The sequence below is a fragment of the Thunnus albacares genome, chromosome 18 (assembly GCF_914725855.1).
Source record: "Thunnus albacares chromosome 18, fThuAlb1.1, whole genome shotgun sequence".
In the NCBI taxonomy this organism is placed as follows: Eukaryota; Metazoa; Chordata; class Actinopteri; order Scombriformes; family Scombridae; genus Thunnus; species Thunnus albacares.
The window spans coordinates 6,155,926-6,182,459 of NC_058123.1; the positions used below are offsets into that span (position 1 = coordinate 6,155,926).

At 38.6% G+C, this 26,534-nt stretch overlaps 1 protein-coding gene across 1 annotated transcript in view; it reads left to right on the forward strand.

The window, feature by feature from the left end:
* Positions 1-26,534, forward strand: part of LOC122968833 (synaptic vesicle glycoprotein 2C-like) — a 55,677-nt gene that overhangs the window by 23,366 nt on the left and 5,777 nt on the right. The window contains exons 3-9 of the mRNA XM_044334330.1: positions 9,629-9,809; positions 14,852-15,003; positions 22,915-23,048; positions 23,254-23,343; positions 23,430-23,540; positions 23,628-23,716; positions 25,882-26,046. Of these exons, the coding sequence (XP_044190265.1) occupies positions 9,629-9,809; positions 14,852-15,003; positions 22,915-23,048; positions 23,254-23,343; positions 23,430-23,540; positions 23,628-23,716; positions 25,882-26,046 (922 nt within the window). The remainder of the gene's footprint in view (positions 1-9,628; positions 9,810-14,851; positions 15,004-22,914; positions 23,049-23,253; positions 23,344-23,429; positions 23,541-23,627; positions 23,717-25,881; positions 26,047-26,534) is intronic.

Genomic DNA, 26,534 nt, shown 5'->3' on the forward strand with positions numbered 1-26,534 from the left:
ACGTTCAGTGTTAAATGAGAGCATTAGTCACTTATCATTCCTATACAAAGATTAAAAGAAAACAACCTGCTTTTTTGTGTCTTTTTACAATATGATTGTGTGGTTTTAAAAGCAAAAAGAGCACGCTAACATTGTTTGTTGGGAGCAGGGTGGTTTATTATTCACCCAGATTTCACCCGTACTCTGACTCATCTCTCAGTGGGAGACAGGAGGGAGAGAATAGAAAGAATGAGTCATTTTACCAACTCACTCACGCACACCGTGTGAATAAAGGATGTGTATACATGCTCCCTTGTGCAGAGGAGTAAGCCCTACATGATGATACTGATTGGCATTTTCATCGTAGTTTCTCTATGAAGGTCAGTGACTTTTAAAGTGGTCAGTAAGTGGACATCTGGCAGGAGACTAAAAAAACAGAGAGAAATAATAGAATACAGAATATAATACAGATATTATCCAGTGGTTACAGCACAATCTTGAGCTTGAATTACCCTGCATGACTGTTTAGAGCATTAAGAGGCCAATTAGTACAAATATAATGAATGCATAATTCATTCACATTAGATGTTTCCCTCTGCAAATTGTATTGCTAATCATTTAGGTGCAGTATATGTGCACAGAAACACAATCAGCTGAATTAAATAACAAGGTAATAAGGAAACCTTAAAACACATCTTTATTACCAGAATATATAAAGTAGAAGAGTGGTAGATAAGATTTATTTTAGCTGGAGCATTACATCAACAACATGCTCAAAAATAGATATTGATTGTGCACAGGTGTTGTCCGGCCATGTGCTGCTGAGTCAATGGAGTATTTGGAGGAAATTGAGAGTGTTTTAGACGAGTGTCCGTCAGATATGGCAAAAGAGCAGAGTCACCGCAGCTGCTGAAGTAAGATGCTAACCTATATTTTCCTTTGTAGGAGGCAAATGTTTTACAGAATGTCTGTTGTTAGTTTAGTGTTAAAGTGTTTAAGGCTGTAGCTAGCTAGTTACCGTTACTCGATTCGGCAGGTTTATGTTTCCGTCGTGGCTCCATCACTCAACTCTCGGTGTGCAGCTGTCAGTCAAGTGACTCTACTGGACAGACTCCTGTTGCAAGTGACATCACAAACGCAAGATGGCAGCTTCCCTAACTGCGATATTTTAGCTTCATTTTGCATTTTGTCAGGAAGTGGTGACATGTTGTCCATTTTTACATACAGTCTATGGTTATGATTCATATGGGTTCGGACTTTTAAATATACTGAACTTTCAAGTTTACCAGGTTTTCGATTATGAGGTGTTGCACATCTTTCAGGCCAGAACAGTACAGCACACTAACAGCACTAACAGGATGTACAGTGGAAGTAAAAGATGCTTTATCATCCTACCAAAATATTAAGTTGTAGGCCACATGAAGCTGATAACTTAAAATCCCCTCCCCCTCTCATATGCTGTACAACAATCTGGCAAGCACTTTGTCTGAAGCATATAGACCCCTTTAATCTGAAGTTGTTTGGAGAAATATGTGGATATTTTATTATTAAATAGAAATAATGTACAGCATTTTAAATAATATGTTTATATTCATGAAAAAGGCAAACTGGGAAGGGAAATCTACCTTTTATTTAATAATAAACATGATGAGCAGCTTTGTATAGATTTATCTTATATTCCCATAGCCAACCAGAATATTTTAATTTGCCACCATTAATGTCCCATGTTTCATAGTTCTCATTTGTACTTTTCTTTATAATCACCATATAATTGTAAAGTGTAAAATATTTACTGTAAATTCAGTCATATAGTTTTTTTTTTCAGTGAAGTGCAAAATTATCTTATTTTTCCTCATAAATGGTGACTAATCACCTTTTATTAATCAGCATATTAGCAAACTTAATAGCAACCAAAACATGATTCACTGGTTAATTAAGCATTGCTGTAATAGAAAGTGTTACCTATACAGAATAAAATGAACCAATAGCTTCATAATTGTACCACTGCAAAAATTTAAAAAGGAATTTTGCCTTTTACATTTCTATCGTATGATACGTCTCAATTTCCTCCAAAAGATCTTATTCATTCATTCATTTTCATGCATTATTGGCATTTCTCCCTCTAATCTACCCCAAATCCCGGGTCTTTCCCCCCCAAACAGCTTCTCTTTAGTATGAAATAAAAGGTGAGATGCCATCCAGATTTGGGATGTTCCAGTTTTTTTTTTTTTTTTCCTCCCTGCTCTTGTCTGTCCTCTCCGTTACCCTCCTGCTGTAATCCCTCTCTGACACTCTCTCTGTGTCTCATAGCCATGCAGGCGATCTGAAGATATGGGCTGGAGTTAATCTCTGCAGCATTGTGCTTCACTGCAGTTTAGCCATGGTAGACTGGCTCACGTACCTCCCCAGAGAAAGAGAAAGAGAGGGAGAGCGCTGCTTCCATACGCCTCCTGTCAATGCCCTCCCCTCCCTTCTCTCTCTCTCTCTCTCTCTCTCTCTCTCTCCCACCACATATGGCGTTCGTTTGTCTGCGGGTGTTTTCCTGCACCACAGTTAGCATTTTGAGGATGTTCAGTAAAACGTGCGCTTGCTCAGGTGAAGCCGTGCTGCAGGTGTAGCGTAGAGTGTAGACCTCAAGGTGGAGCTTTGTGCAACTGATGCCAATCTGTTTAAGGTCAAACTTGCTTTGTTGTTGTGGTTACGTTAGTGATCAAAACACCATTGACAGCAGGACTAAGCAGTGATAATTAACTAATTAAAGAATCCAATATTTGCTACCACCTCTTAATTCCTTCCTCTCTTCTCTTTCTCCCTCACAACAAAGCACCACCACAGCATCCAATCACACATTCACTGTCCAGGCAAAGAGTTCACAATTCAGTGTGGATTCACACTAAAACCTGGATGATTCAGCTGTTGTGTGTTTCAAGGAGGAACATGAATCCTGTTCCTTGTTCATGATTAGACTGAACGACGAGAACAAAAGGAGCAGGATGATGGTGGTGAATCAAAACTTCTCTGGAAATCAGCTGAGTGGGTTAAAACATTTTTGTTGTAACTATGAGTAGGAGATGCAAAGGCAACGTTAAAACCCTGGCTTTTGACTTGCAGGGAGCATTTTTACATATGTTCACCTCAAGTTTTGCACCTTTGACCATGTTAAACAGTATATAAATGACAGAAAATGACAAAAAGCATAATATGTCCCCTTTAATCTGGATGGAGCTCTACGTGGTGCAAATTTTCAGGCTGTGTGCACAGATCAGGTGACTCTTACTTGATCTGAAGATGTTATGTTAGTTGTAATAACTTGTTCTAACAGTATACTGAAGACATGTACATCAGATGAACTTAGATGAAATAGAAGTGCCGAGTATTTTGAGTGAACACCTGCTGATTTGTTTGGTGTTTATGTAATTAATACCAGAGGAATGTGTTTTGCTCCCAGGGGTCTACACTCCCCTCCCTTCCCCGCCGCCACCGTCTCATTCCCTGCTGTAACCCACCTGTCAATCACACTCGCTCCTCTGGGAATCCCCTCATCTGTTGAAATCCTCAAGCTCTCACATAATGTCCTGAATGTTCCCACCGAGGAAATTAGCGCTTCATTCGACTGACTGCTGTCTGTCTGTCTGCCCGCGTTCTCCTCTCATCCATGCCAAGACACTGCGCTGCTGCGAGGAGAGAAAACAGAGCAGAAAGGTGTCAAGAGAGAATTACACTTACATGTAAGAGCTAATTACTATATATATATATATATATATATGTATATATATATATATATATATAAAAGCAGCATGTGTGGAGACTGCTGTAGACAATTTAAGAGTCATCTGAAATAATCCCTCTGGATGCAAAGAAAAGCTGCACAGTGTACCATAAAAAAGAGCATAGACACTGTCCGCTGGGAGCTGTTGCTTAAGAAAAAGATTAGTAGTATAAGTCTGGTGTGCTAAGTACAACTTTACTGACATTGGCTATGTCATAGTTTATAACCACATTGTTTCTGCTGGACAGATTTTGGTGCGTTTTAAGGCTTATGTCTTTTGAATTGTGAATAACACATTTTCTTACTAACCTCTAGTAGGATTTAGCCACGATTTCATTTTTCCTGATTTTGAAGTAGCCATTTCTGCAGCCACAGCAATATAATGGCAGTGAGAGGAATTTCATTTGTGGTGCTCACAGCATTTAAACAAGTCTAAGGGTGTTTTCATACCTGTTCTTGTTAATCCACAGGTATGATCTTTTCCCCCTCGGTGCAGTTTGTTTGGGCAAGTCTGAGCACAAACGGCTCCCATAGCCAGGTTTGCTTTGCATGGTGGGATGAATCAAGATCCTACCAAGTCCGTACTGGACTAGTGCAGCAAAGTGTGTTGCATTTTTGATGTCTGGCAGATAGTCTTCTTCAGGACCTTCTTCCTGTGTTAATATTTTTGCTCTAGTCCCAGAAACATGACTGATGAGCAGAGAAACCTTCTCACAAAGCTTGTAGTGAAGCATTTTGGTTTGCTTGGATTTTTCCCTGTATGAGAAGAAACCAAACCAAGCAAGTTTACCTACTCATCCACTGATTCCGACCAGAGCAAACAAACTATAGGTTTGAAAATGCCCTAAGACTCTACAGCCTTGCTAGCAACTTTGCTAACATGCTAACATGCTCTTGATGATAATGCAAATAAGTTCATGTAGCTGTTGAGACATTTGAAGGTGCAGTCTGTAGGATTTAGTGGCATCTACCATTTAGTGGCCGTTTTAGAAACAGTGTCCTTATAATCCAGACTTCATTGTCAAAAGTTTTCTTTCTTTGTTTTCTTTCTTCTGAATAGTTCGCAGCAGAGATGTACTGTATATCTAAAAACCCAACCAAATAAAACAAAAGTGTTCTGTATGATTAGATACCGATAGGGCTATGTATGTTTTTCATAATTTAGGTGAACCTTTAACAAACAGTGTGTTACATGCTGTCTACACAGGAGGCATTTCAGTTTAAATTTTCAATTGTTTCATGCACATCTGATGGAACAGATACACTTCTATTTTATCAATCAATAAAGCTGCTCTACGCATGTAACCTGACACAAAGTGTCTTTTTACGGTCAAAGTCCTCTTGTCCACTGTTTAACAGCATGCAGTAATTATTTTGGGGCTCTAAGGGCATCCATAATGTGCGTGACCACAAAGCTGTACTGTGGCAAAATGCAACCCGTGTAGACAATGATGGAGGACTGAAGCTGCTGCTGACGTGCTGCTTTCATTACGCAGCCTGAGTGAACACGATGTCACGGATGTCTATCAGTTGGAGCTGAAAGAGACAAACGTTTTGTTTTTTCAGATGAATCATATCCTCATACTGTACGGCACTCTTAAAAGACTTGTGTGCAAAGTCCAAAGCCTTGTAGTGAGAAGAAAATCTTTAATTTTATACTTTTTATGTTTTATTAGAATCATACGACGTACATCTTACAACATTAAACTTAGGTTTAGTCATTGTCTGATATTACTCAAGCTATTAAATGACTAATCAGTGTGAGGTTGATAGCAGGTACAAAACCTGTGTGTCAAAGTATTCTTTTAAATTTTAGTGGTGGACATTAGATATTCAGTTGATAGTGTGGTTCCCTGAATGAGGCCAAATACTTAAACACATCTATTGTCCCTGTGTTCCACTACTTTTAACTGACCCCCTCTAATTTACATAAAAGTGCTGCAATCTTGAGGTAAGTGGAGGTTTTAAGGTCTGACCTGAGTTTGAACCCTGCAGGAAATCACGAACCCAATCTTAGAGAGAATCATAGTGCGTCTCGGATGCCCTATCACCACAACCACCCTCCCCTTTATTACACATACAAACCCAGTGTGAAGGGGAGCCATAAAACAAATGAGCTGGCGTTACTAGATATAGCATCTTCGCGGGTTTATGCATTCAGATGCATTGTTTATGAGCAGCTACACTGATCAAAAGATGTCACCAGTTTGTGCAGAATGCCGCGTTTTTGATATTCAGTTTGATATTTGTGAGCCAGACGTAGTGTAGCTTGCTCTTTATATCCTGCTGCCTATAGGAGAGCCTTCTCCGCCGCAGCAGTGCATAGATAGATCCAGTGGCTGTCACCTGTAATGAATCACTAGCTCTCAGCATCATGTCTGCGCAGCTTGATAAGACCCTCTACTTTCAGCGTATCTGTCCCGTCACCTCAAACACAGCGAGGGAGAGAAAAAAAAAAAAAGAGAAAGAAAAAAAAGAGAAGGCTTCCTTTCCTCTGTCGGCGTTCTTTTTGCCGCTGACTCGTCAAACATTCGCAACTCCCCCTCTAAGCACATTAGCATTTTCATTAGCACATAGAGAGTAAAGTGGATTATTTACTGGCCTGACAACCCCCTACCCCACCCCTCTCCACCACCCCCACCATCTTTTCTTTATGCTGCATGTTGGTGGGGACAGGAAGAGAAATGACCCCGACTTCCTGCAGACAAACCGCAGTAAGAGACAAATGCCTGGACTGTAAAAGCAGGGCTGCGAGGTCAAATACTGCTCTGTTTCCCCAAAGTCACTTCCAGAAATATCTGTCACCAGACAGACTCATTTCTGTAAGACAGAAATAAACTGAAGTCAGATCTTCCGTATTCTGCAAGAGATATTTAGTTTATAGACATAACAGATAAATTAAATACAAACACATCTCTCATTTAAACACATTATAGCTTGAGCACAGTGAGTAATCTAACAGCAGCTGTTAATCCCTCTAAATATAAGTTTTATCATGTAACGTGGTACCAAAATGTCAGCCTGCCGTGTGAACTGTGGAGCTCATTTAAACCCAGACATGTTTACTATCATAATTAGAATTGGGAAATTGAATACTATACAGTACGTTCAGTCCAGTGAAAACACAGTCGAGTTGATCTACAGTGTTGTTTCCTCGCTCAACTTAGTTTAAGACTAATTTTGGCTTTCGATTGTCAGGTTAGACTAGGCTAATTAAGCCTATCTGTTGCATAAATATTAAGACTGGCTTAACTTGAAATAGGAAAGTTAACCAGCTCTCCCCCTGAGGCAAGAGCTTTGCTATGGCAACAACAATCTGTTAGAACATCAGTCAGAGGGCACAAAGACTCACGTATATTGATCGTTTTTGCCATAAAAAAGAGGAGGGGGGGTCCTCCCCCATTCACTTTTTAGTTTCCAGATTTCTTCTTTGGATTTTTGTACCATATTCTTAAAACGTTTCTGAACATCTTTCTAACGACCATTGGATTTATGCTGGTTACCTTTTCAGTTATTTTCTCCCATACTTGGTGTTGCTTGCATTGTATTCCTTCAGCAGACACAGGTTTTCAGCAGGTGTAAAATGTATCGATCTTCCGCTGCAAAGTGTCGTTGTTGCATCCACCATTTTTGCACAACAGGATATTTAAGTCAGTCTTACATTAGTCACTCATAGAAAAGCTTTATGCAACAGGTACATTTAAGTGTCTATAGCAAGTCTAATTTAATGTTATATTTAAGTCAAAGACTAGATCTATTTTTATGCAGCTGGCCGCAGCTCTGCTATTTATATAGACCCACATTTTATGTGACCTCTCAGTGTTCTGTTGATAGCTGGGAAATAACACAACCAGTTTCAGTCTGAGTTCTGTTACTCCACTGATGCACTTTATGCTTTAGATGATGTTTAGCAGCTGTGTGCACAACTGTGTGTGTGTGTCCAAGACCAATGCACTACTACAGGACTGACATCTGCAATGCCACAGCTATCACCAATCTAACAGTGTAACAGATAATATGGTGTAATGTATTTCATTTATGTATAATATAGTTGATGCCTCTCTACAGTAACATTGACTCAGCATGTAGCAATGTCCTTGCTACTATATGCTGCACCAGTTTAATTGTGTAGAAATGTAGACATTTGGAGGATACCACCACTTTTAAATTCACTTTGAAATCTCCAACACAACTTTTAAATCTAATAGGACAGCAAAGTTTTTAAGATTTAAAGAGTAACTGCACCCAGGCAAATACTCTTGCTTGTGCTGCCAGCTAATGGTGAACTACAGTGTTGCCAATTTAGCAACGTTTAAGACCCCTTTAGTGATTTATTTTTCATCTAACTTTTTGCACTGACCTTAGCTCGTCCTCTTTGAAGGGAGTTGATAATATTCCCTAGTTAGTGTGCTCTCATCCTCGCTCATTATCTGGATTGACTGTGTTGAGTGAGTGGGTGAGAGCAGCAGCAAGTTGAGACGACCAATCATCAGCCAGACAGAAACAAAAATGAGCTGTGAATATGTTAACCAGTGTTAACGACCAGTTTCTAATCTCCGATGGTTGATTTAACTTGACAATAGAACATAGTTTTTCACACAATAAAGAATTTCTTACTAGAGTTTATTGCTGTGTCTATTCAAAATGTTCCAGTTTATATGACAGCTTTCATAAAAAAGTTTTTGAAATTATGTAGATTCACAGTAGATTGCTACATATTGATGAGATGATAGCAGCTATAATAATAATAGCTAATCATGAAGCTAATTAAAGTCAATCAAGTTTAGCTTGACTTCATTTTCGTACAGTAAAACATCACACAATGTCACCACACAGATGCAAATTAGCTTCTGACATCATCTACCAACATCCAGCGACATTTCCAGCCGGCTTTAGCTACTTTCCATTGAAAATAGTTGGCGATATTGTGCAGCAGTGGGTGTCGGCTCAAGTACAAAAGTCCCTCTGACCACATCTAGCTGTGATCATGTATTTGGTTCAACAGACTTATACCTTTAAACCCAAAGAGGTCAATACAGCAATGCTTTTACTTCATCCAAGATATGTGGACTTACAAATGTTAAGAATGCAAAATATAAAAGTTAAGAATTGCTCCATATGTGTCTAAATAAATCAGTATTTTATCCATCTATTGTATATCTGTATTTTGAACTAAGGGTTGTTTTAAACAGGCACCTGTGCAGACATGTTTCAGTGGTTCATCCTTGTCAAAATGGGAAAACTTCAACACATAAACTCTTGAATCTAAGCAGAGCCCAAAATTAGTTTATCTATTATCACAGATATAGTACATCAGTATCAGCATATTGTTTAGGTGATCTAATAAATAACAATAAATTGCAGTATAGAAACACAATAGATTTGTTTGAGGTAATTTCTAAACTTTGTCCATGAGAGAGCATTTATTCTTCAACTGTAAAATCACATTTCTTTTAATATAACAACCAAACTTAAGGGATATTTGTGAAAAAAATGGTTATGAATGCGTGTATATTACAAAATCATTTTCAGCCAATATGCCGTCTGATTGTTTCAAACTCTCATAAATTGATATCAGTATTGGCTCAAAAACCTGGCCTTTAAATGTAAGTGTAAATGTAAGTGAGTCAAGTTTGGTGCAGAGAGAGTCCAGCTGTCTGGATCTCTTGATTTTTGCTGGAATTTGAACGCTGTGTTTATGGGGGTATACACCTGTGAATAACTGTTGGTGCACATTCAACTGTCTCTCTTTTAAAAGAGTAATATCTGTTTTTTATTCACTCAGCAGTTTAATGAATAAACATTTGAGTCCAGATGTTCATGATCATTTACATCTTTTACTGCCTCCCTTTATCCCCTTGCCTGCCTTTCTTTCTCCAGGTAGCATCGTGTATCTGGGGATGATGTTCGGAGCGTTTTTTTGGGGCGGCCTGTCAGACAAGGTGGGCCGTAAACAGTGCCTGCTGATATCCATGTCTGTCAACGGCTTCTTCGCTTTCCTCTCCTCATTTGTCCAAGGCTACAGCATGTTCCTCCTCTGCCGCATGGTGTCTGGCTTTGGGTGAGTTTACTTAAATCTTCCCCTTCTTGTCGTCTTTCCTCTTCTGTTGAATATTCTTCTACTTTATATCCTGTCCTCTTCCATGTTGTTGAGAGACTGAAGCCCCTCTGAGGACTTTTCCCTCTCTGGCCTGATCTGTCCTCCCACCGGTTCCTCTGCCATCTCCCCTCCTCCAAAGTCAAAGACATGACAAGAGGGTATTCTAACTGCCTGGCACCAGCCCATTCTCATCCCCTGAGTTGGGGGTGGGGATGGGGGGGACAAAGGAAAACAGAAACGTTTGCAGAAATGAGCTGAGCACAGTAAATGAACATCTGTGCATTTTAGTGCTGGTGTGGTCTGCTTGACTGCCCACATCCTTGGGAAATGACATGCCCTCCCATCTCAGTGATCTGACATCCCTGCTCATACAAAGGTCACACTGAGTTCAAATGTCAAGCTTCTGAGGCAAATGTATTGTAAATTATCTGGAACACGCATAATTTATGTCCTACCTCAAAGACTTTTTATGGTTTTATGTTAAGCTGTTTTCCATTTATTTTTTTTTTAAGTGTTAAATTAATAAACTTTATTATTATTATTATTATTATTATTATTATATGTTGATTATGGTGAGTACTGGTCCTCTAGTTCAAAGCTGCATTGTGGGGTTCCTCAGGGTTCTGTGCTTGGCCCAATTCTCCTTTAAAGGACATCTTTTAAGAGCGAACAACATCAGTTTCCACCTTTATGCTGACGATACCCAAATTTATTTTAGCTGCAACGCCAACAATTGTAATTAGACTGTCTCCCTTTTAAACTTCCTTGAGGACAGCCAAAAATGTATGGCTGTTAATTTTTACAAATATACCCTCAATAAACTGAGATCCTTTTAATCAGTGCTGATGTTGCTAACCCTAAAATTCCAGACAAACTTGCGTCTTACTCCCACCATATCACTCAGCAGTATAGAAATCTCAGTGTTTTATTTGACAGCAACCTCAGTGTCATTGGTCATATTAATTCAATTTTGCAGTCCTGTTTCTATCAACTTAGGAGAATCTCAAAGATCAAGCCATAACTATATGCCATAAATGTGGAAACTGTTATTTGTACCTTCATCTCAGCGTGTTTTGATTATTGTAACTTGCTTTTCTCTGTCTGTAGTAAAAACAACTTTTTCTACTTCAAAATACAGACATCAGAATTTTAACAGGTGCCAAAAAACAGGAGCACATCACAGCCATTTTAGCATCTTTGTTGGTTGTCAGTTAGTTTTAAGACTGATTTTTTAAATTTACTTTTAAAGCCCAGATGGAGCTGGCCCCCAGCTACATCTCAAACCTTTTAACTGTGCCGGCCTGTTCCCTGAGTCTCCTGAGTCACAACCATTATAGTACTGGTCCAGCTATTAAACTCAGTGTAATCACCCTGTTCTGGCTGTAATGTTACTTGATTTGCATTCAGCTCACTTGTATTTAATTACCGTCGAGTAAGCAACCAGTAAGCCTCTCACTGTATCTTAGTTAAAATTGAAAAAATCTGCCTCTACTGTAATACATTTCTTTAGCTTTTATTCCATCACTTAATTGTCATACAATTATGCAGATGCAAATTTATGTTGGGAGTAAAAGAGTTTTATGATTGCACATACTCCTTCTAGAAAATGGTATTATTGTGGAAAAAACTTCCTGAACAAACAAATCTATAAAGTCTGTAGCTGTGGTAGTGTATATAACAGTGTAACAGTTATCTAAGGGAATATTGGGGTTTCCATCTTTTTTACAAACTTAGTCTGGGAGAGATATGATCCTGCCACTTTGACTAGATTCTGCTTGTTTCATTAAGATTGTTCTCACCTCATTAACTTTGCCACCATGAGCAACAAATAGGAAACAAGAGAAAGGAGATTCAAAGTGCTAGTTTGTCAAATCACAGATTAAGTGTCTAAATTAAAAGTACGTTATACTTTTTTATTTTTTGATATGTGCTGAAAAGATGTTTATTAAAAAAAACTCATTGTATATTTACATTGTAGTCATTGTAAATATATGCTAAAAAATATGAATTCTGAGCATATGTTTATATATTTCACCTGAACTATTCTTTCCTAAAGTCAAACAATTCTGAAATATGGTGCAAGCAGATATTCTAGAAAGGAAAATCCCATATTCAAGTCCATGGTTGAGCATTGATTAGTTTAGGCCAACTATATTCAAGTATATTGATGAATATTTTTTTATTTCTGTTAAAAAATAGAAAGAATGTGGTTGATCTCACTCTCTCCTTTTGCCTTGTGCATTGAATGAGTTGGTGTTGTGTAATTTGAATTAGCTCTTAGTGTGTGGATGCAATTAGAAATTTAAATATCACAGTTGGCCGCTCAAGTGAGCCTGCTGAGATGTAACATTATGTTAACTTATGGATATTTTGGGTGTAAGTTACCAACTTAAACCTGCAATGTGGAACTTTTACATATAAATGTAACGTCTGTTACATCCAAGCCCTTGCCAAACGAGGTTAGCTAAGCATAAATACTGAAAATAGGGGAAAAGAGCTAGCTCGGCTCCATCCAAAGAAAATACAAAAAAACCAAAACTGAAGTCTAAAAATAACAAGTTATGGTTTTATAGGGGGTTATGTACCAGAGTATGTCTTAGGCAGGTTCAGTCATTTCCTGGATTCACCATGAGGTTGATGTAATGTGCTGGTATATGGATTTTGTTACCTTTGGACAGAGCCAGGCTAGCCTTTATGCTAAGCTAAGCTAACTGGCTGCCAGCTTCATATTTAATGGACAGATATGAGTGTGGGTATCAATCTTCTCATCTAATTCGCCACAAGAAAGCAAATAAACATAAAAAATAAACAAATAAACATATTTCTCAACATGCTGAACTATTTCTTTAAGGAAAAACATTTCGTTTTTGTCATTAGCATATTCAAATACTGTCAAACGAGTCCCGCATAATGTCACATTATGTCCTACATGATCTGTGATACAAGAAAAAAAGCAGCTGAAACCACACAGCAAGCAGAAACTAATTTTATTTTATTTTAAACACACTGTTTTTCAGACAGAAAAATATGCCTAGAGGCAATCCCTCACAAAAATAATGTTGACTCAAGAAATAAAGAAGCTGTGTTTTACACTAAAGCCGAATACTCAACCAAAAACCCAACTCAACATTTCATTTCATTATGATATATTGTTTTGTATGGTAATGCATACTGAGAACGGGCTCCAGAGCCCCATTAGCTAAATAGAAATAAATGTAAAATGACATAAGAACATAAATCCTTAAACACAGAGCAGATGTAAGTTGGAGAGTCTTGGTCTGCTCACACTTCTTTTATTAGCCTCTGTGGTCCAATACAATGCTGATTTTTTTTGCTGATATGAGAGGAATGGTCATGATGAATAAACTCAAGCTATGTGACTCATTCCATATTTCCATAGTGAATTCAATAACATCAGCACTTTATGACAGTCTGTGCTGCATTTCACTTACTTGTCTAATAGTTTGCCATTTGGTTTTTCTTCTATAATTTATTTGGAGTTGTGAAACAAACCAGCGAGAGAGTCACTGCAAACACAGATGGGATCCCGCTGACTCTGCTTGACACCTCACTCGTGGTCCAGTTCAGTGCAGCTACACATCAGATAAACAGAATGACATGACATTATGTAATTGTATTAGTATGGGTCAATTGTAGACATTTCGCTATAATGAAAACATTTATTCAAAAGCTTAAAGGATACCTTTGATTCTGTGCAATAATGTAACAAGGACCTTTGAGGGAAAGGAGCAGTGAAGATACATCAAAGATTAAATTACGCACTTGCAATATCCTGTGTGCTACAGCATGGTGCTTTTTCATTTTCTGAGGTCAGTAGACGACAACATGTTTACCTCAAACAAATTTTAAGTTGGATGGCGGCAGAGGGTGTTGCTGCTCCCTGAAGATATCTGTTTAAAAATAGGATGAAACAATGTTGTTTCATTTAGGAATCTTTCTTGTGACATGATTGAATATCTTCAGTTCATTTTCCAAGACAAAACATTCACTAAGCAAAAGAAATTACATTCAGTTCCAAGCATTAGGGAACAGGACACACTGGTCAGATCATATTTTTTTCCTTCTTGATTGTCTAAATTAGCTGAAATCTAACATCCCCAATGATTAATTGGATAATTAGAAGATGTCTGTTGGACATATGTATGCATACAGTATTTTGTTACATGGGATGATGAGTTGTTTGAAGTTGATTCACATTCACAATTCATATGCAAATTTAATATAATTTAAAGGGGACACAACATGCTTTTTATGATTTTCTGTCATTTCTATCCTGTAATGATGTTTCACAACTTGGTGAATATATGTAAAAATGCTTGTTTCAAGTCAAAAGCCAGGGCTTCAGCCTGCTCTGAACCCTTCGTTTGCAAAGTTACCTCTACTTCTTGACGACATCAGATTGCGTAAATGGCTTTCTGTTCTGTAGTCTTTGTTGCTAAGTTTGTTTCACAGGCTATTCACATCATCCACCGTCATATTTCAGATCAGTTTCGGGCTCAAACTGATGTAAATGAGAAGTTTATTCCAAGTAAAGAAAAGGAAAAGAAGCGAAATCTGACTACTATTGTTTTTATTATATAGCATTGGTAGCTGGCGGAAGCTTCCGGCAACTGACTTATCAGAACAGAGTGGGCTCATCAGCTAAAACCGCCTGTTTCAGACAGAGGCTGAACTGAGGGGCTGAATAAAAGGCCAATATAAGATAAATAAAAAGTTTTTTGAACTGTAAATCATGCAAAGATATTCCAGTGGAGCACCAGAATAAAAATAGAGACCTAGAAACCTGCATAATATGTATGCATAATATCTCTTTAACAGTGACAAATAGAAATATGCAACCACAAACTCCTTTACTTTTTCCCAAATGATTTTCTGCATAAATGCAGGTTCATTAACATTTGTCATTGTGCACATTAATGTAAGACAAATGAAGGTTGGCTTCTGAGGCATACATAGCTAATTACAGCAAACTATATTTGCAGGATCGGTGGAGCGGTACCAATAGTATTCTCGTGGTTTGCGGAGGTGTTGGCTCGTGAGAAGAGAGGAGAGCATCTGAGCTGGCTCTGCATGTTCTGGATGATCGGAGGAATTTACGCCTCAGCCATGGCTTGGGCCATCATCCCACATTATGGTGAGTGACAGTTCTGACCTGATGAAGTCAAAACAATGCTACACCGATGTTAGTGCCACACAGCGCTTTTCAGTCATTTGTGACTTTTTCCTGATCAGCATTATAGTGATCTGCTCCTTATGAGGGTCACTGATTTGGACATGTTGGACATTCAGCACCAGTGATAAAAGCAAGGCAAGAGATAATAGAAGACATGTTAGTAATACCAGACTTTATTGGGCTTTATACCAACTATCAGTATACAGAAATATGGTCGATACACAAGAAATTATGCAGGAGATATACAGTACTTTTTTTAAAATGAACACAGCAACAGATACAGACAGTATACAGAAGCTTAACTTGCATAGTGGAAAGTAAAGGCAAAGTGAAATTCCAAACTCGGTAAGTTTCCCACTGTGACTGAACTTCTGTCCGAAATCACTTGCATCACCAGTTCAAACATTACCGCAAATAGAAATGGTGATAAAGGTTGACTCGGCAGTATGGTTCTGCTCTTGATGGTGCTTCCTGCTGTAGTGATGCAAATACAAAGTAACATGATAGATAACGTGCAGGGAACATTGCAAATAATCCCCCACCCCCCCGCCTCATGGGACTTAATTTAGAAATCAAGACCCTCTGGGGTGCAGACAACACAGAGCAGGTGGCAGCGTAGGTGGAGGCTCTGACAATAGCAACAACAGAAAAACACAACATATGTCAGCCTACACAGTGAATATGAGTGAATATGAGCATAAGCTTGTCTTTATTAATTTTACCACTACTTTTTAATGAATTTGACTAGATATGACACTGTATTTCTAAAGCTTCTTTCATTGGTATCTTCAAATTATCTGCTGCCTTATTTCATAATTTTCCTGTTGAATCTCCTCCTCAATGTTATGATGTCTCACAAAAATGTCTTCTGCGATAAATATTTTGATATTTAGAAGTAAGAATTAGATTCACAGAGTGGTGGAAAGAGGCAATTAAAAAACTTGGCCGTACAACTTCCTCTGCTCATTTAGATCTTTTCAGTTCAAGATCACATACAGAGAACATCTCTGTACTCATATATTGATGATAAATGTGGCAGATGCCACAACTTGTTCTGCCTCATTATCTCATCCACAGCTTTGTCTAACATACTCAGGATTTTTCTAAAGCTGTATCCACTAAATGCAATTTTTAGTGTTCCACAAAATCTGTTGTATTTCACTTCAAAGTAAAGAGACTAGATGGTTTTATATCACTCGTAGCACAGCACTCATCACTCAGTGGCCTGATAATTTTTTATTATTGGAAAGAAATGTAAGGGTTTTTTTTTCTAAATGGCAACCTTTAACAATTTATAAACCCTACTGTACCATGAGAGCAAATTCCATTTGCCAAAAAAACAAAACAACAATTGGAGACCTTATCACATAATTGTGACTACATGCTGCTAAACCGTACCGCTTTAGCTGCTCCAGAAGGAAAAGCAACTTTTCGAGGAGGTCAGGACTTCCCATCTGAAAAATCCCAAGGATTTTAGATGCCTGTGCAATGTTGACATAATAATACTTTCATCCACATTACTCAGAAACATTAATATATATTACTGTTTCAAACCAAGGAGGAAATAAATGTGAGTTAAATCCGGTAGCACCATCATGCCTCTGCCTTCTCAAATAGAGATGATTTATAACCACCTTAACCTTTTCTCATAATGCAAGATAGTATTCTTGTAATTACATGATCTTAATCTGGTAATTATGAGAGATATGATATTTTCAAGATTAATCAAGAGTACATTTTAGCTGGATTTTAGCTTCACAATGGGAGGTGCTCGTTGCAGTTTGCTGGAGCTTGGTGTGACGTCTTCAACCTACAGTCCAGGACCCAAAGATATTCAGTTCATAACCATGTGGGACAGCGAAGGGTGGCGCATCCTTAGACTGCAGGGGATATCTGGCAAGAGGAAGGACTTGAACGACTGAGTGATCAGCAGACTAGTAGCTGATTGATCTTCTGTCGATTGACTTATTGACAAGTCGACTAATTGTCTAAGCTGTAAAGTTACACGTTCTGTCTCTGTTGTCTTTCTGTGGTTTTTATCAGGGAGGAGTTTCAGGGATGTAACTAAAAGGCAACTATGAGAGGCCACTGATGTTATTACAGTGATCTTTGCTTTGTTTTTTTTCTCTCTCTATAAGGGAGGGTTAAAGGTGAACATGTGTTGGTTTTATGTTTTATATGAAAGCATTCTAGATGGAAAGAAAATTATTTTAAAGGAAGAGAATTAGATAAAAGGGGCAATTGTTTGTGTGCTTGCTCTTCATGTATTTAACTCTCTTTCAGTAGAATACATTTTTAAAAAACTCACAAAATGAGTACACTGAGATACACAGGGGATGTGGCAGGCAAGACACAGTAAAGCAGGATGAGAGAGTCCGATGTTGTTTTAAATGTTTAGCTTTATGACTCCAAAAATCTTACGGGAGCAATCTACTGCAATCTTTTATAATTTATGTCTTCAGGCCATCTTCTGCATAATCAATATTTGTTCTCATTTTGTGGACCAACGGTGTTGGAAGCGATGAAAAAACAGATGATGAAAAAAAGTAAAAGATTGGCTGATATCTCATAACGTGTAGTGAGCGTGAGCTAGAGGATAACAAAGAGGGGATGTCAGAGGATAAGAACAAAATGGGAGAAATGAAATCAATCTGGGTCGGAGGGGTGTGGACAAAGAAAGAGGAGCAGAGAAAGAGATTAGGAGGACAAGAGGGACGCAGAGGTGGAGAGTGCACTTGATTTATGTGGCCTGTGTCAGGGATAATCGAAAGGTGAAGGAATACAGCGGAGGGCTAAAGGGAGGTGGAGAGAGAAAACAAAGAGAAAGGGACAGAGAGAAACAGTACTAAAGGAAAGGAAGAGAGGAAGGATGAGTGAAGAGGAAGGGTTTCTTTGTTTGCCATTTTTCAGGGACATGTTGATCAGATATAATGAAGTTTACTCTTGGATGCTGGCCATCAGGACACTAATCTCTGCCGGGGACAATGCTCTGAGTGTGTGACTCTATAATGTGTGAACACCAGTTTGATGAAGTACTTCGACCAAGTGGCGTACTTATCTAGGACAAAGTCAAAAGACCAATACAAACATCACTACAACATGTAAAGAAAACTAGATGGGGAACAAAACAAGTGTAAACTTTTTTTTATACTGAATGGACTGTAAAGAAAATGTGTGCAAGCTAAACAGACTCATCAACTGTTTCCATCAACATATTTTTATGCGTGTTTTGAAGTATCACATTAGAAAAGGTTTGATGGAAACAGCAAAATTCGAAACACCTTCCTGATGTAGCAAACATTCAGCTCACATGACTGATGTTTCGTCTGCATGAGCGTGATTCTGATGTTTTCTCTTGATACTGTGTGTGGTGACAGTTTGAAATAAAGATTAAAAAAGAAACTAAGATGAAAAATAACAGCAGATGAAAACAGTAGATCAGTGAGAAGCGATGAGGAGTCTAACACAACACAAATTACTACTTGAAACAAACAGAAATATCATATTTCCATTATATTTTCTACATTATTATTCACTGTCTGATGTTTGACTAGCGCTTGTTTATCTTGTTGAGCCCTCTTCTTCTGCAGTGTATAATGGCACCTGACTGGAGAATTAGCGTCACCTGCTGCTTATCTTGATGAACCAACTCCTAATATTCGCATAACAGTAATGGATGAAAACGCGCATAAATTTGCTTTCTTTCGCTGATTTTCTGAAAATTTGGTTAAAATTTGTGATACATTTGGATGGAAACCTAACTACTGTTGTTGCTGATTTGCGTTTACACATTCATTCACATTCACATTTTCGGTCTTAGTCAAAGTCCATAAAGAAGACATCACATATGGTAAATGGACTGTACTTGCATAGCACCTTTCTAGTCTTCCGACCACTCAAAGCGCTTTTTACACTACGAATCACATTCACCCATTCACACACATTCATACGCTGAATGGGAACAGGGGCTACCGTGCAAGGTCCCAACCCTCCCAACCAAGGAAATCTAATCATTCACACACATTGACACAGTGATGGCACAGCCGTCAGGAGCAATTTGGGGTTAAGTATCTTGCCCAAGGACACATCGACATGTGGACTGGAGGAGCCGGGAATCGAACTGTCAATCTTCCGACACACATACTGTGCAGAAAAAAATCATCTGGACAAAGACAGACTGGTGCAGTGGACTCCTCTGAAGGTTTTAAGAACAAATACATAAAAACCTGAAAAATAAGAAAGTTTGATGATGTTCACGTTCCATTTAGTCCATCATTTGAAGTTATAAACCTTATGATTTCAGTCCTGGTGGATTTTGTGACACCTGTGGGAAATGCACACAAACACAAAAGCAGCTGGTGGATTTGTTTACAGTGCAGCCAAACAAACTCATGTGTTTTTTTTTTTTTTAAATAAAGAAGTCAGTCAACCATTTGCCTTTTTTGTCATGCCATGAGCAACTGCAACCTGATTTCATGCTTCGCACCACAAAATAGCAGCTTTTACAAAGTAAAAAGAGTTGGGTTAATTGGATCCACTGTTTAAAAAAATGAAGAAAATTACTTGTCTTCTAGGCACATTTTTGATGAACAATTGCTGTCAGCGCTAACTTCTGTGATGAATAAAATACGTTTCCTGTGGCTGCTTCACAACAAAAGCCAGCTCGTGTTTCACCAGCTGGATGCTTTTAATGTGAAGCAGCAGCAGTTGTAAATGTTGGATTTGTATTGGCAGTAACTTAATGCAGCTCTGATACAATTTGGAGAGTGAATAGTAAACAGTGAAGCTGATGAAATTAAACTACAAACATGCTGCATCATCTCCTGTGATTCAACCCGCACGGGAAGGGCGGACTCCGCCACTAACAATGAAAACTACATTATAGTGAGGTAATTACAGAATTTAAATACATTGAATGGCTACTGCTCAACAAAAGCCAGACATTACTATAAACTATAGTTTTATTTCATGAAAATCCTAAGGATTATAACTTTAAAGTACGACCAAGACACAGACCGCATTTCAAATCGTATAGCAATTAAAACACACTAAAAACATACAGTACATGTATCATGAAAACTCCCAAAACAATGGAAGTATATGGAACTTTGTGCTCACAATATTGACACAAAATTACATTTAAAATATGTTCAACTGTAGGATCTTTGTCCCTGGATAATCCAAAGACCTCTACAGATTTCTTAGGGACTATTTCTTTGGTAGAAAGTATTTCCAATGAAAATGATCTCTACTCTTTACAGAAATTGTGACACCAAACTGGGTTATTTGCCTTCAATAAATAGTGGATAAACACCAAAATAAAGATGTATTATTTCATGAGGAAACAGAATATGTTTGTGCGCAGTATCTGTGTCTCATGTGCAATAACTGGCTCTGTACAGCAGAACCAAGTTTCTATCTTAAAGATCTCTGTCTGTCCTCAGAAACTTCGTTTGTGAGAGTGAGTGTGAGAGTACCGGCTGAGGCTCATAATTGAGGTCAATTGATTAGATGCCAGTATTTTAACACATTTTTTCTCCAAGATGCAGTGGTGTGTGGGTAATAGGTTCCGCCGCAGTGCTCTTTGCATTGACTGGTGAACAAAGGCCAGAAAACTGTGTGTGTGTGTCTGTGTGTGTGTGTGTTTGTGTCATTTTGTCTATTTCAAGGTCTTAAGAGTGTGATAACAGTAAAAGAATTGGTAAATTACAAGCACACAACCTGCTTTTTGAGCAGCTTTACGTGTGGTGTGTGTATGTCGCAGTGTAAATGTAAGGCGGTTTTGTCTGTATGCCTGTCTGTGAGTGAGTGCACACACCAGTGCTTTAAAATTTGTGTCACAGCACTGAACGATAGCCAAGGACTGTGTGTGTTTGTGTGTGTGTGAGTGAGAGAGAGTGTGTGTATGCGTGTGTCTTAGCTGTGCTCACTTACTGTAGAGTAGGGACATAAATCTTGTTGAGTATCTGAATCAGTCAGCCATCCCCTCCAGTCCATTATAGCTATAATCCCCCTAATGACACACACACACACACACGATTTTTGTGTGTGTTCACACTAACATACTTCCTTGATACTGATTCTCTGACACAGACTTGGCTGTATGACTGAAATTCAAACACTTTCACAAACACTTTCAAAGTGTTGTTATTCAAGACTCGCTGACGATCGGTGCGCAGTGATTTCTGCCAACAATCCACTTCATCGTTTCCGTAGACTTTATGATAAAGAGGAGAATAATAGGAACGTTTATGAGATTTGCTAAAAGCCACTTGTACAACTTTCTGAGAAATCACATTTTAAGTTTTATGCTTTTTTATGCCCTTTATAACGAGATGCAGTGGAGTCAGAATGAAGGATATTGTTGCCAAACTTAAACCTTAATTGTGCTTTAATACATTTTGTACTTTCAGAGACATCACACATTCAATATCTAGAATAGACTGAAAAAGTCTAAATTTCATTTCATTTCATTCATTCATGGGAACTTGTGTGAGCACTACTGTACAATATAGTACGTACATTTTACACTGAGAATTTGGAAATTTAGATAAAATGGCAGAAAGTAAGTAGTACATGTCTGCTACTATTCAGAGTGTGAAAATGGGTCTTTTTGAGTTATTTGAATGCTTCCAATGTCATCCCTGCATTCATAACTACAAGCTACTTGACTGAGCACTTTTTAATAGACAGTTCTCTGCTTCTATCAATGGCAGTGAGCACTGCTACTACCACTCATACAAATTCAGTGATTTTTCCATTGCTTCTTTGCCACATTATGCTTCATCTACTGTATGTGCTTATCAGCGAGCACAAATACATTTTTATCCAAATTCATAAAAAAGCAAATGTGGGTCATGTCCTTCAGGTTTGATGTTTAACTTCTGCACATGATGGACTGGACTGTAGTGTACATGGGTTATGTTTAATATATCCACACAACTTTAATGTCTGGCTTTCATTATTTACATCCTGCAAAGGTTTTTCATTGCTGTATTTCAAGTGAAATTTACCAGCAACAAATGACCACATAAACACTATAATCAAGTGATGTCTCCCGACTTTCCAAGCTGACGAGCTTTGCCTGAACACTGAATTAAACAAGTTAGCGCAAAGGATTGTGGGATTGTGATTGAGTTGCATCCTATAAATTCTTGCTAAGAAAAACTGCATTTCGTGGCTGCTTTTGTAGGAGCCTTTGACATGAAATAGAACCTTTCAATCCTGTTTCAAACTGCTTTACCCCATTCAGAACACTACACCCCGCAGAACACCCTAGCAACCAGTTGAATATGCCCTAACAATCATGCCAAACACCTTAGCAACCATCTACCACATCTAGCAACCACTTATAAGCAACCTGGTGACATCTACCTGAACACAGAGAAAGTATCTACCAATAACCTAGCAGCCACGTAGCCTCCACCCACAGCAGCAACACCCCAGCAACCAAACAGCGCTGCCGTCCAAGCGTGTTTTTCTCCAGGAGCAAGCACACCTCTTGCTTAAGAAAATGCAGCCGTTTCTAATTTCTATTGCAATCAATAAATGATTCAGGTGTGAAAAAAGACACAATAGGAGACAGAAACGATTACATTATGTATCAACAGATGCCAAAGAGTGTACAGTGACACTCTGGGAGTTGTTGACCTGTTGGTTATTTAATTTCATTTACTTGTGACACAAGTGTAACAGACTGAAAGATAAAACCTTGAGGGAAAGAAAAGAAATGAATGAAAGCAGATTGAAACCACAGGAGCTATCAGTTCTTCTGTGTTCGTTTTGTGCTTTTTGAACTCTGGCCTGATGCCGCACCACATTATTTCTGACTGTACAGTATGCGTGTCCTTCTGTGCCTCCTCCTTTATGCAGGCTGGAGTTTCAGCATGGGTTCAGCCTACCAGTTCCACAGCTGGAGAGTGTTTGTGGTGGTGTGTGCGCTGCCGTGTGTCTCTGCAGTGGTAGCGCTCACTTTTATGCCTGAGAGCCCCCGTTTCTTCCTGGAGGTAAGAGTGGCGAGAGACTGTAAATTGCCATCTTACTGGTAGCACTATCATGTCTCTTAATGATATCAGGGAATACTAAAACCTTTGTAGAAAGTCAAATATGGTCAGAAATATAGAATCTGAACCTGTGTAATGACATAATGGAGGTATAAAAAGAAGCTCATACTCACGCATACAAATTACGTTTCACTTAACTGCCCCCTAGATGGGTAAACATGACGAAGCCTGGATGGTGCTCAAACACATCCATGACACCAACATGCGCGCCCGTGGAGAGCCTGAGAGAGTGTTCACTGTGAGTACGCACTGCCTCTACACTTTGCATCCTTCTTGTTGCTGCAGTGCCACCAGCAGGTGACAGATCAGTGTCTCCCCCTGCAGGTGAACAGGATAAAGATCCCCAAACAGCTGGACGAGCTGGTGGAGATGCAGAATGAGTCAGCCAACCCCGTGCTCAAGGTCCTCTTCAAGATCAAGGCTGAGCTCAGAGGGGTATGATGCTTTTTTCTTTTTTTTGGTTTTGTTTTACTCTGATTTTTTTTTTCGTGGTTGTTAAAATCTTTTTTTTTTTTTAAACAGATCTGGTTGACTTTTATGAGATGCTTCAACTACCCAGTGAAAGACAACACTGTGAAGCTGGCTGCAGTCTGGTTTACTTTGTCTTTTGGGTAAGATTTTGGGTGATTTCCTGCACACAGTGTCTGACGTCCCCTCCAGCTCTTCTTCTACACTTCTCTATGATATTATTATATGCTTCCGTCGTGTTAAATAACGCTATATCGCCCCACGGTGATACTTAGCTGAGTCACCACTACTTTCCAGCTTAATAACAGAGTTTTAATGAAATACTTAGCACTGAGGCAGATGTACTCTCATTTATACCCTCTTGATGAATGCTGACAGGTTAGATTGGAAAGAGAGAGCCTATTTGAGAAAGGGTGTCACTTTTTCTGCTGGCTGGTTTAATGAATTACAGTACGTAGATGTCGGGAATTTTGAGCCCTAAGGACAGTCATTTAAAATTACAAGAGACAAAAGTAGGCTGCGGTGTACTACGAGGGAAAATAATTTATTCTATTCTGGTTTCATTTTGTGTCAAGTCTTTTTGTCTCAATCTTTTTGTTTTATCTCAGTTTTTTGGCTCCTGTTTTTTTTTAATCTTGTCTCTTGTTTTATGAGCTTGTCAGGTCACTTTTTTTGTCTTGTCTGCTTGTCACATCTTCTTTTTCCCCACCCTGAAACAAGTCCAGGATTGTTTGCTTTTTCTTTTTAATTTGGCTCCTCAGCTCAGCAATAAGAATAAACCAGCTGCACCTCTGACACCACCTTGCCCTGTTCCCCTCTGGAGATGTACAGCACAACCAATTACAGCATGAGAAGATGTGTCATTTCTCTGACCCTCTGTTCCTTTTTTTACGTACACATACACACACATGTATAGACATTTACAGGCACAAATACACACACACACACACACACACACACATAGCTGCTTCATTACCAGAGTTAATTAAGATGATGCGAAATGCAGTGGCATCTTTTTAAAGCTCAGAGAATGATAATTATTTTATGATGCTCAGATCCACCTCAGGCATATAAGACACTAATATACGACACATAAGAGAAAACAACAGCAAACACAGAAGACTTTTGGACTTTTAAAGACTTTTTTCCACCACAAACTTTACATTTTGCTAATTTGGGTGCATATGATTTTTGGGAATATGCACCTTTTTGGAGTGTGTGTGGAAAACAGAGCAAAGAGCACAGGGGACAACCCTGTCAGGAAACACTTTCACACCTGAGACATTTACATTTTACACCTTAAATTAAGGTTCGGTCACCTTACACCTCTGACCTATGAATATTCACTTCAATTCACTTCTATTGAAGCCCTGTTTCGTTCCTGTTTCACTGTGATGTCTGCTCAGTCCCAACAGACTCAGAGGTGCAACAGATGTGTTCGGTTTGCCAACAAAAACACTGATATACTGTGTTTGGGAATGAAGAAGTTAGTTATTTTTCTAGCATGTTTTATCACTATGTTTAGTATGTTGTACTCAGTATTGGACTATAAACTCTAGCATCGCTCTCACACACTGTTTACAGTTTGCGACCACTCTGATAAATATTTATTCTGCATCTATTTTGGGAGCAGAGTGACCATACCTGTGCTCTAATGCTTTTACATGTACGTGAATTTTTTTGGCTACATGTTATTTATGTTATTAATATATTCATCATTATCATCATGTAATGTTTTTTTTGTAAACAATTTAAACAAAATAAACCTCAGGACAATTTAAACAAAATAAACCTCAGGATCATACACTAAAAGTTCAGTTATAGGGTGAGCTACCAGTTTCCATTAGAAAACAGTGGAAAAAAGCAAAAAAAAAAAACCCTCAGAAAAAAGGAAGGAAACTGTTAGATACAAAAAAATGAGAGAATTTAATATGCTTAAAATGTGCACAAATAGGAAGAGGAAGACTGTCAAGCTTGAAACACCTTGCAATTCAGAGTAGCTGCTGATCCTTCATGCCATTGCCTGTATTCATGCACATATTGAGTAGAATCTAACAATTTGCCACTGAGATGAAATCATGTCATTATAGTTATTAAAAAGCAAACAAATGCAATAACAAAACAAATAGTATAACAACAAATATAAAACATCACATGAAATAGAAAAATCCATCTCAGTCTTCTGTCTACTATCATCTGCTTCTTCCGTTGTCAGACATGGTCATGAATTCAAAGTGACCAGTACCAGTCTGTGTGGTCTGTGATAATGTTTAACACACTTTACTACAGAGGCTGATGCTGTGTGCAGGTACTACGGGCTTTCCGTGTGGTTTCCTGACGTCATCAAGCACCTTCAGGCTGACGAGTACGCCTCCAGAGTGAAGATTCACAACAACGAACGCATCGAAGACTTCACCTTCAACTTCACCCTGGAGAACCAGATCCACAGAAATGGAGTATTTATAAATGACAGGTAAAACTGGATGTGTGCACAAACTCAGCGTGTTTTCTATCCAGCCCCCGGTTTTTCTCAGGGATTAATGAATAAGAAATGTGTGCAGACGTGAGAGATGATTTAAAAACCAGCTGCGATGTAACACATTGAGATTCAGACCTGTGTGAGTCTCCCCAGGCAGAATGTTTGCGGTCAAAGCTGCTTGTCCCGTTGTGGGATAGCAGCACTATTCGTCATTCCCGCTAACAACACACTGCTGCTGGTAATATTAATCCTGCCTCCTTTATCTCCACTGCCACCAGGAAATTAAAAGGCTTATCGCTCTCTCCTCTCCTCTTTCTCTCTCTCTCTCTCTCTCACTCTCTCTCACACACACTCACATCTTTTCCTTCTCCTGCTGATTATGATTCTCACTTACACAAAGGCCAGAGAAAAGACGCATCGATATGCTGTTTTGTTGTTTTTTTTTTTTTCCAACCCCGCTGCAGACCAGCATGTAAGTTTAT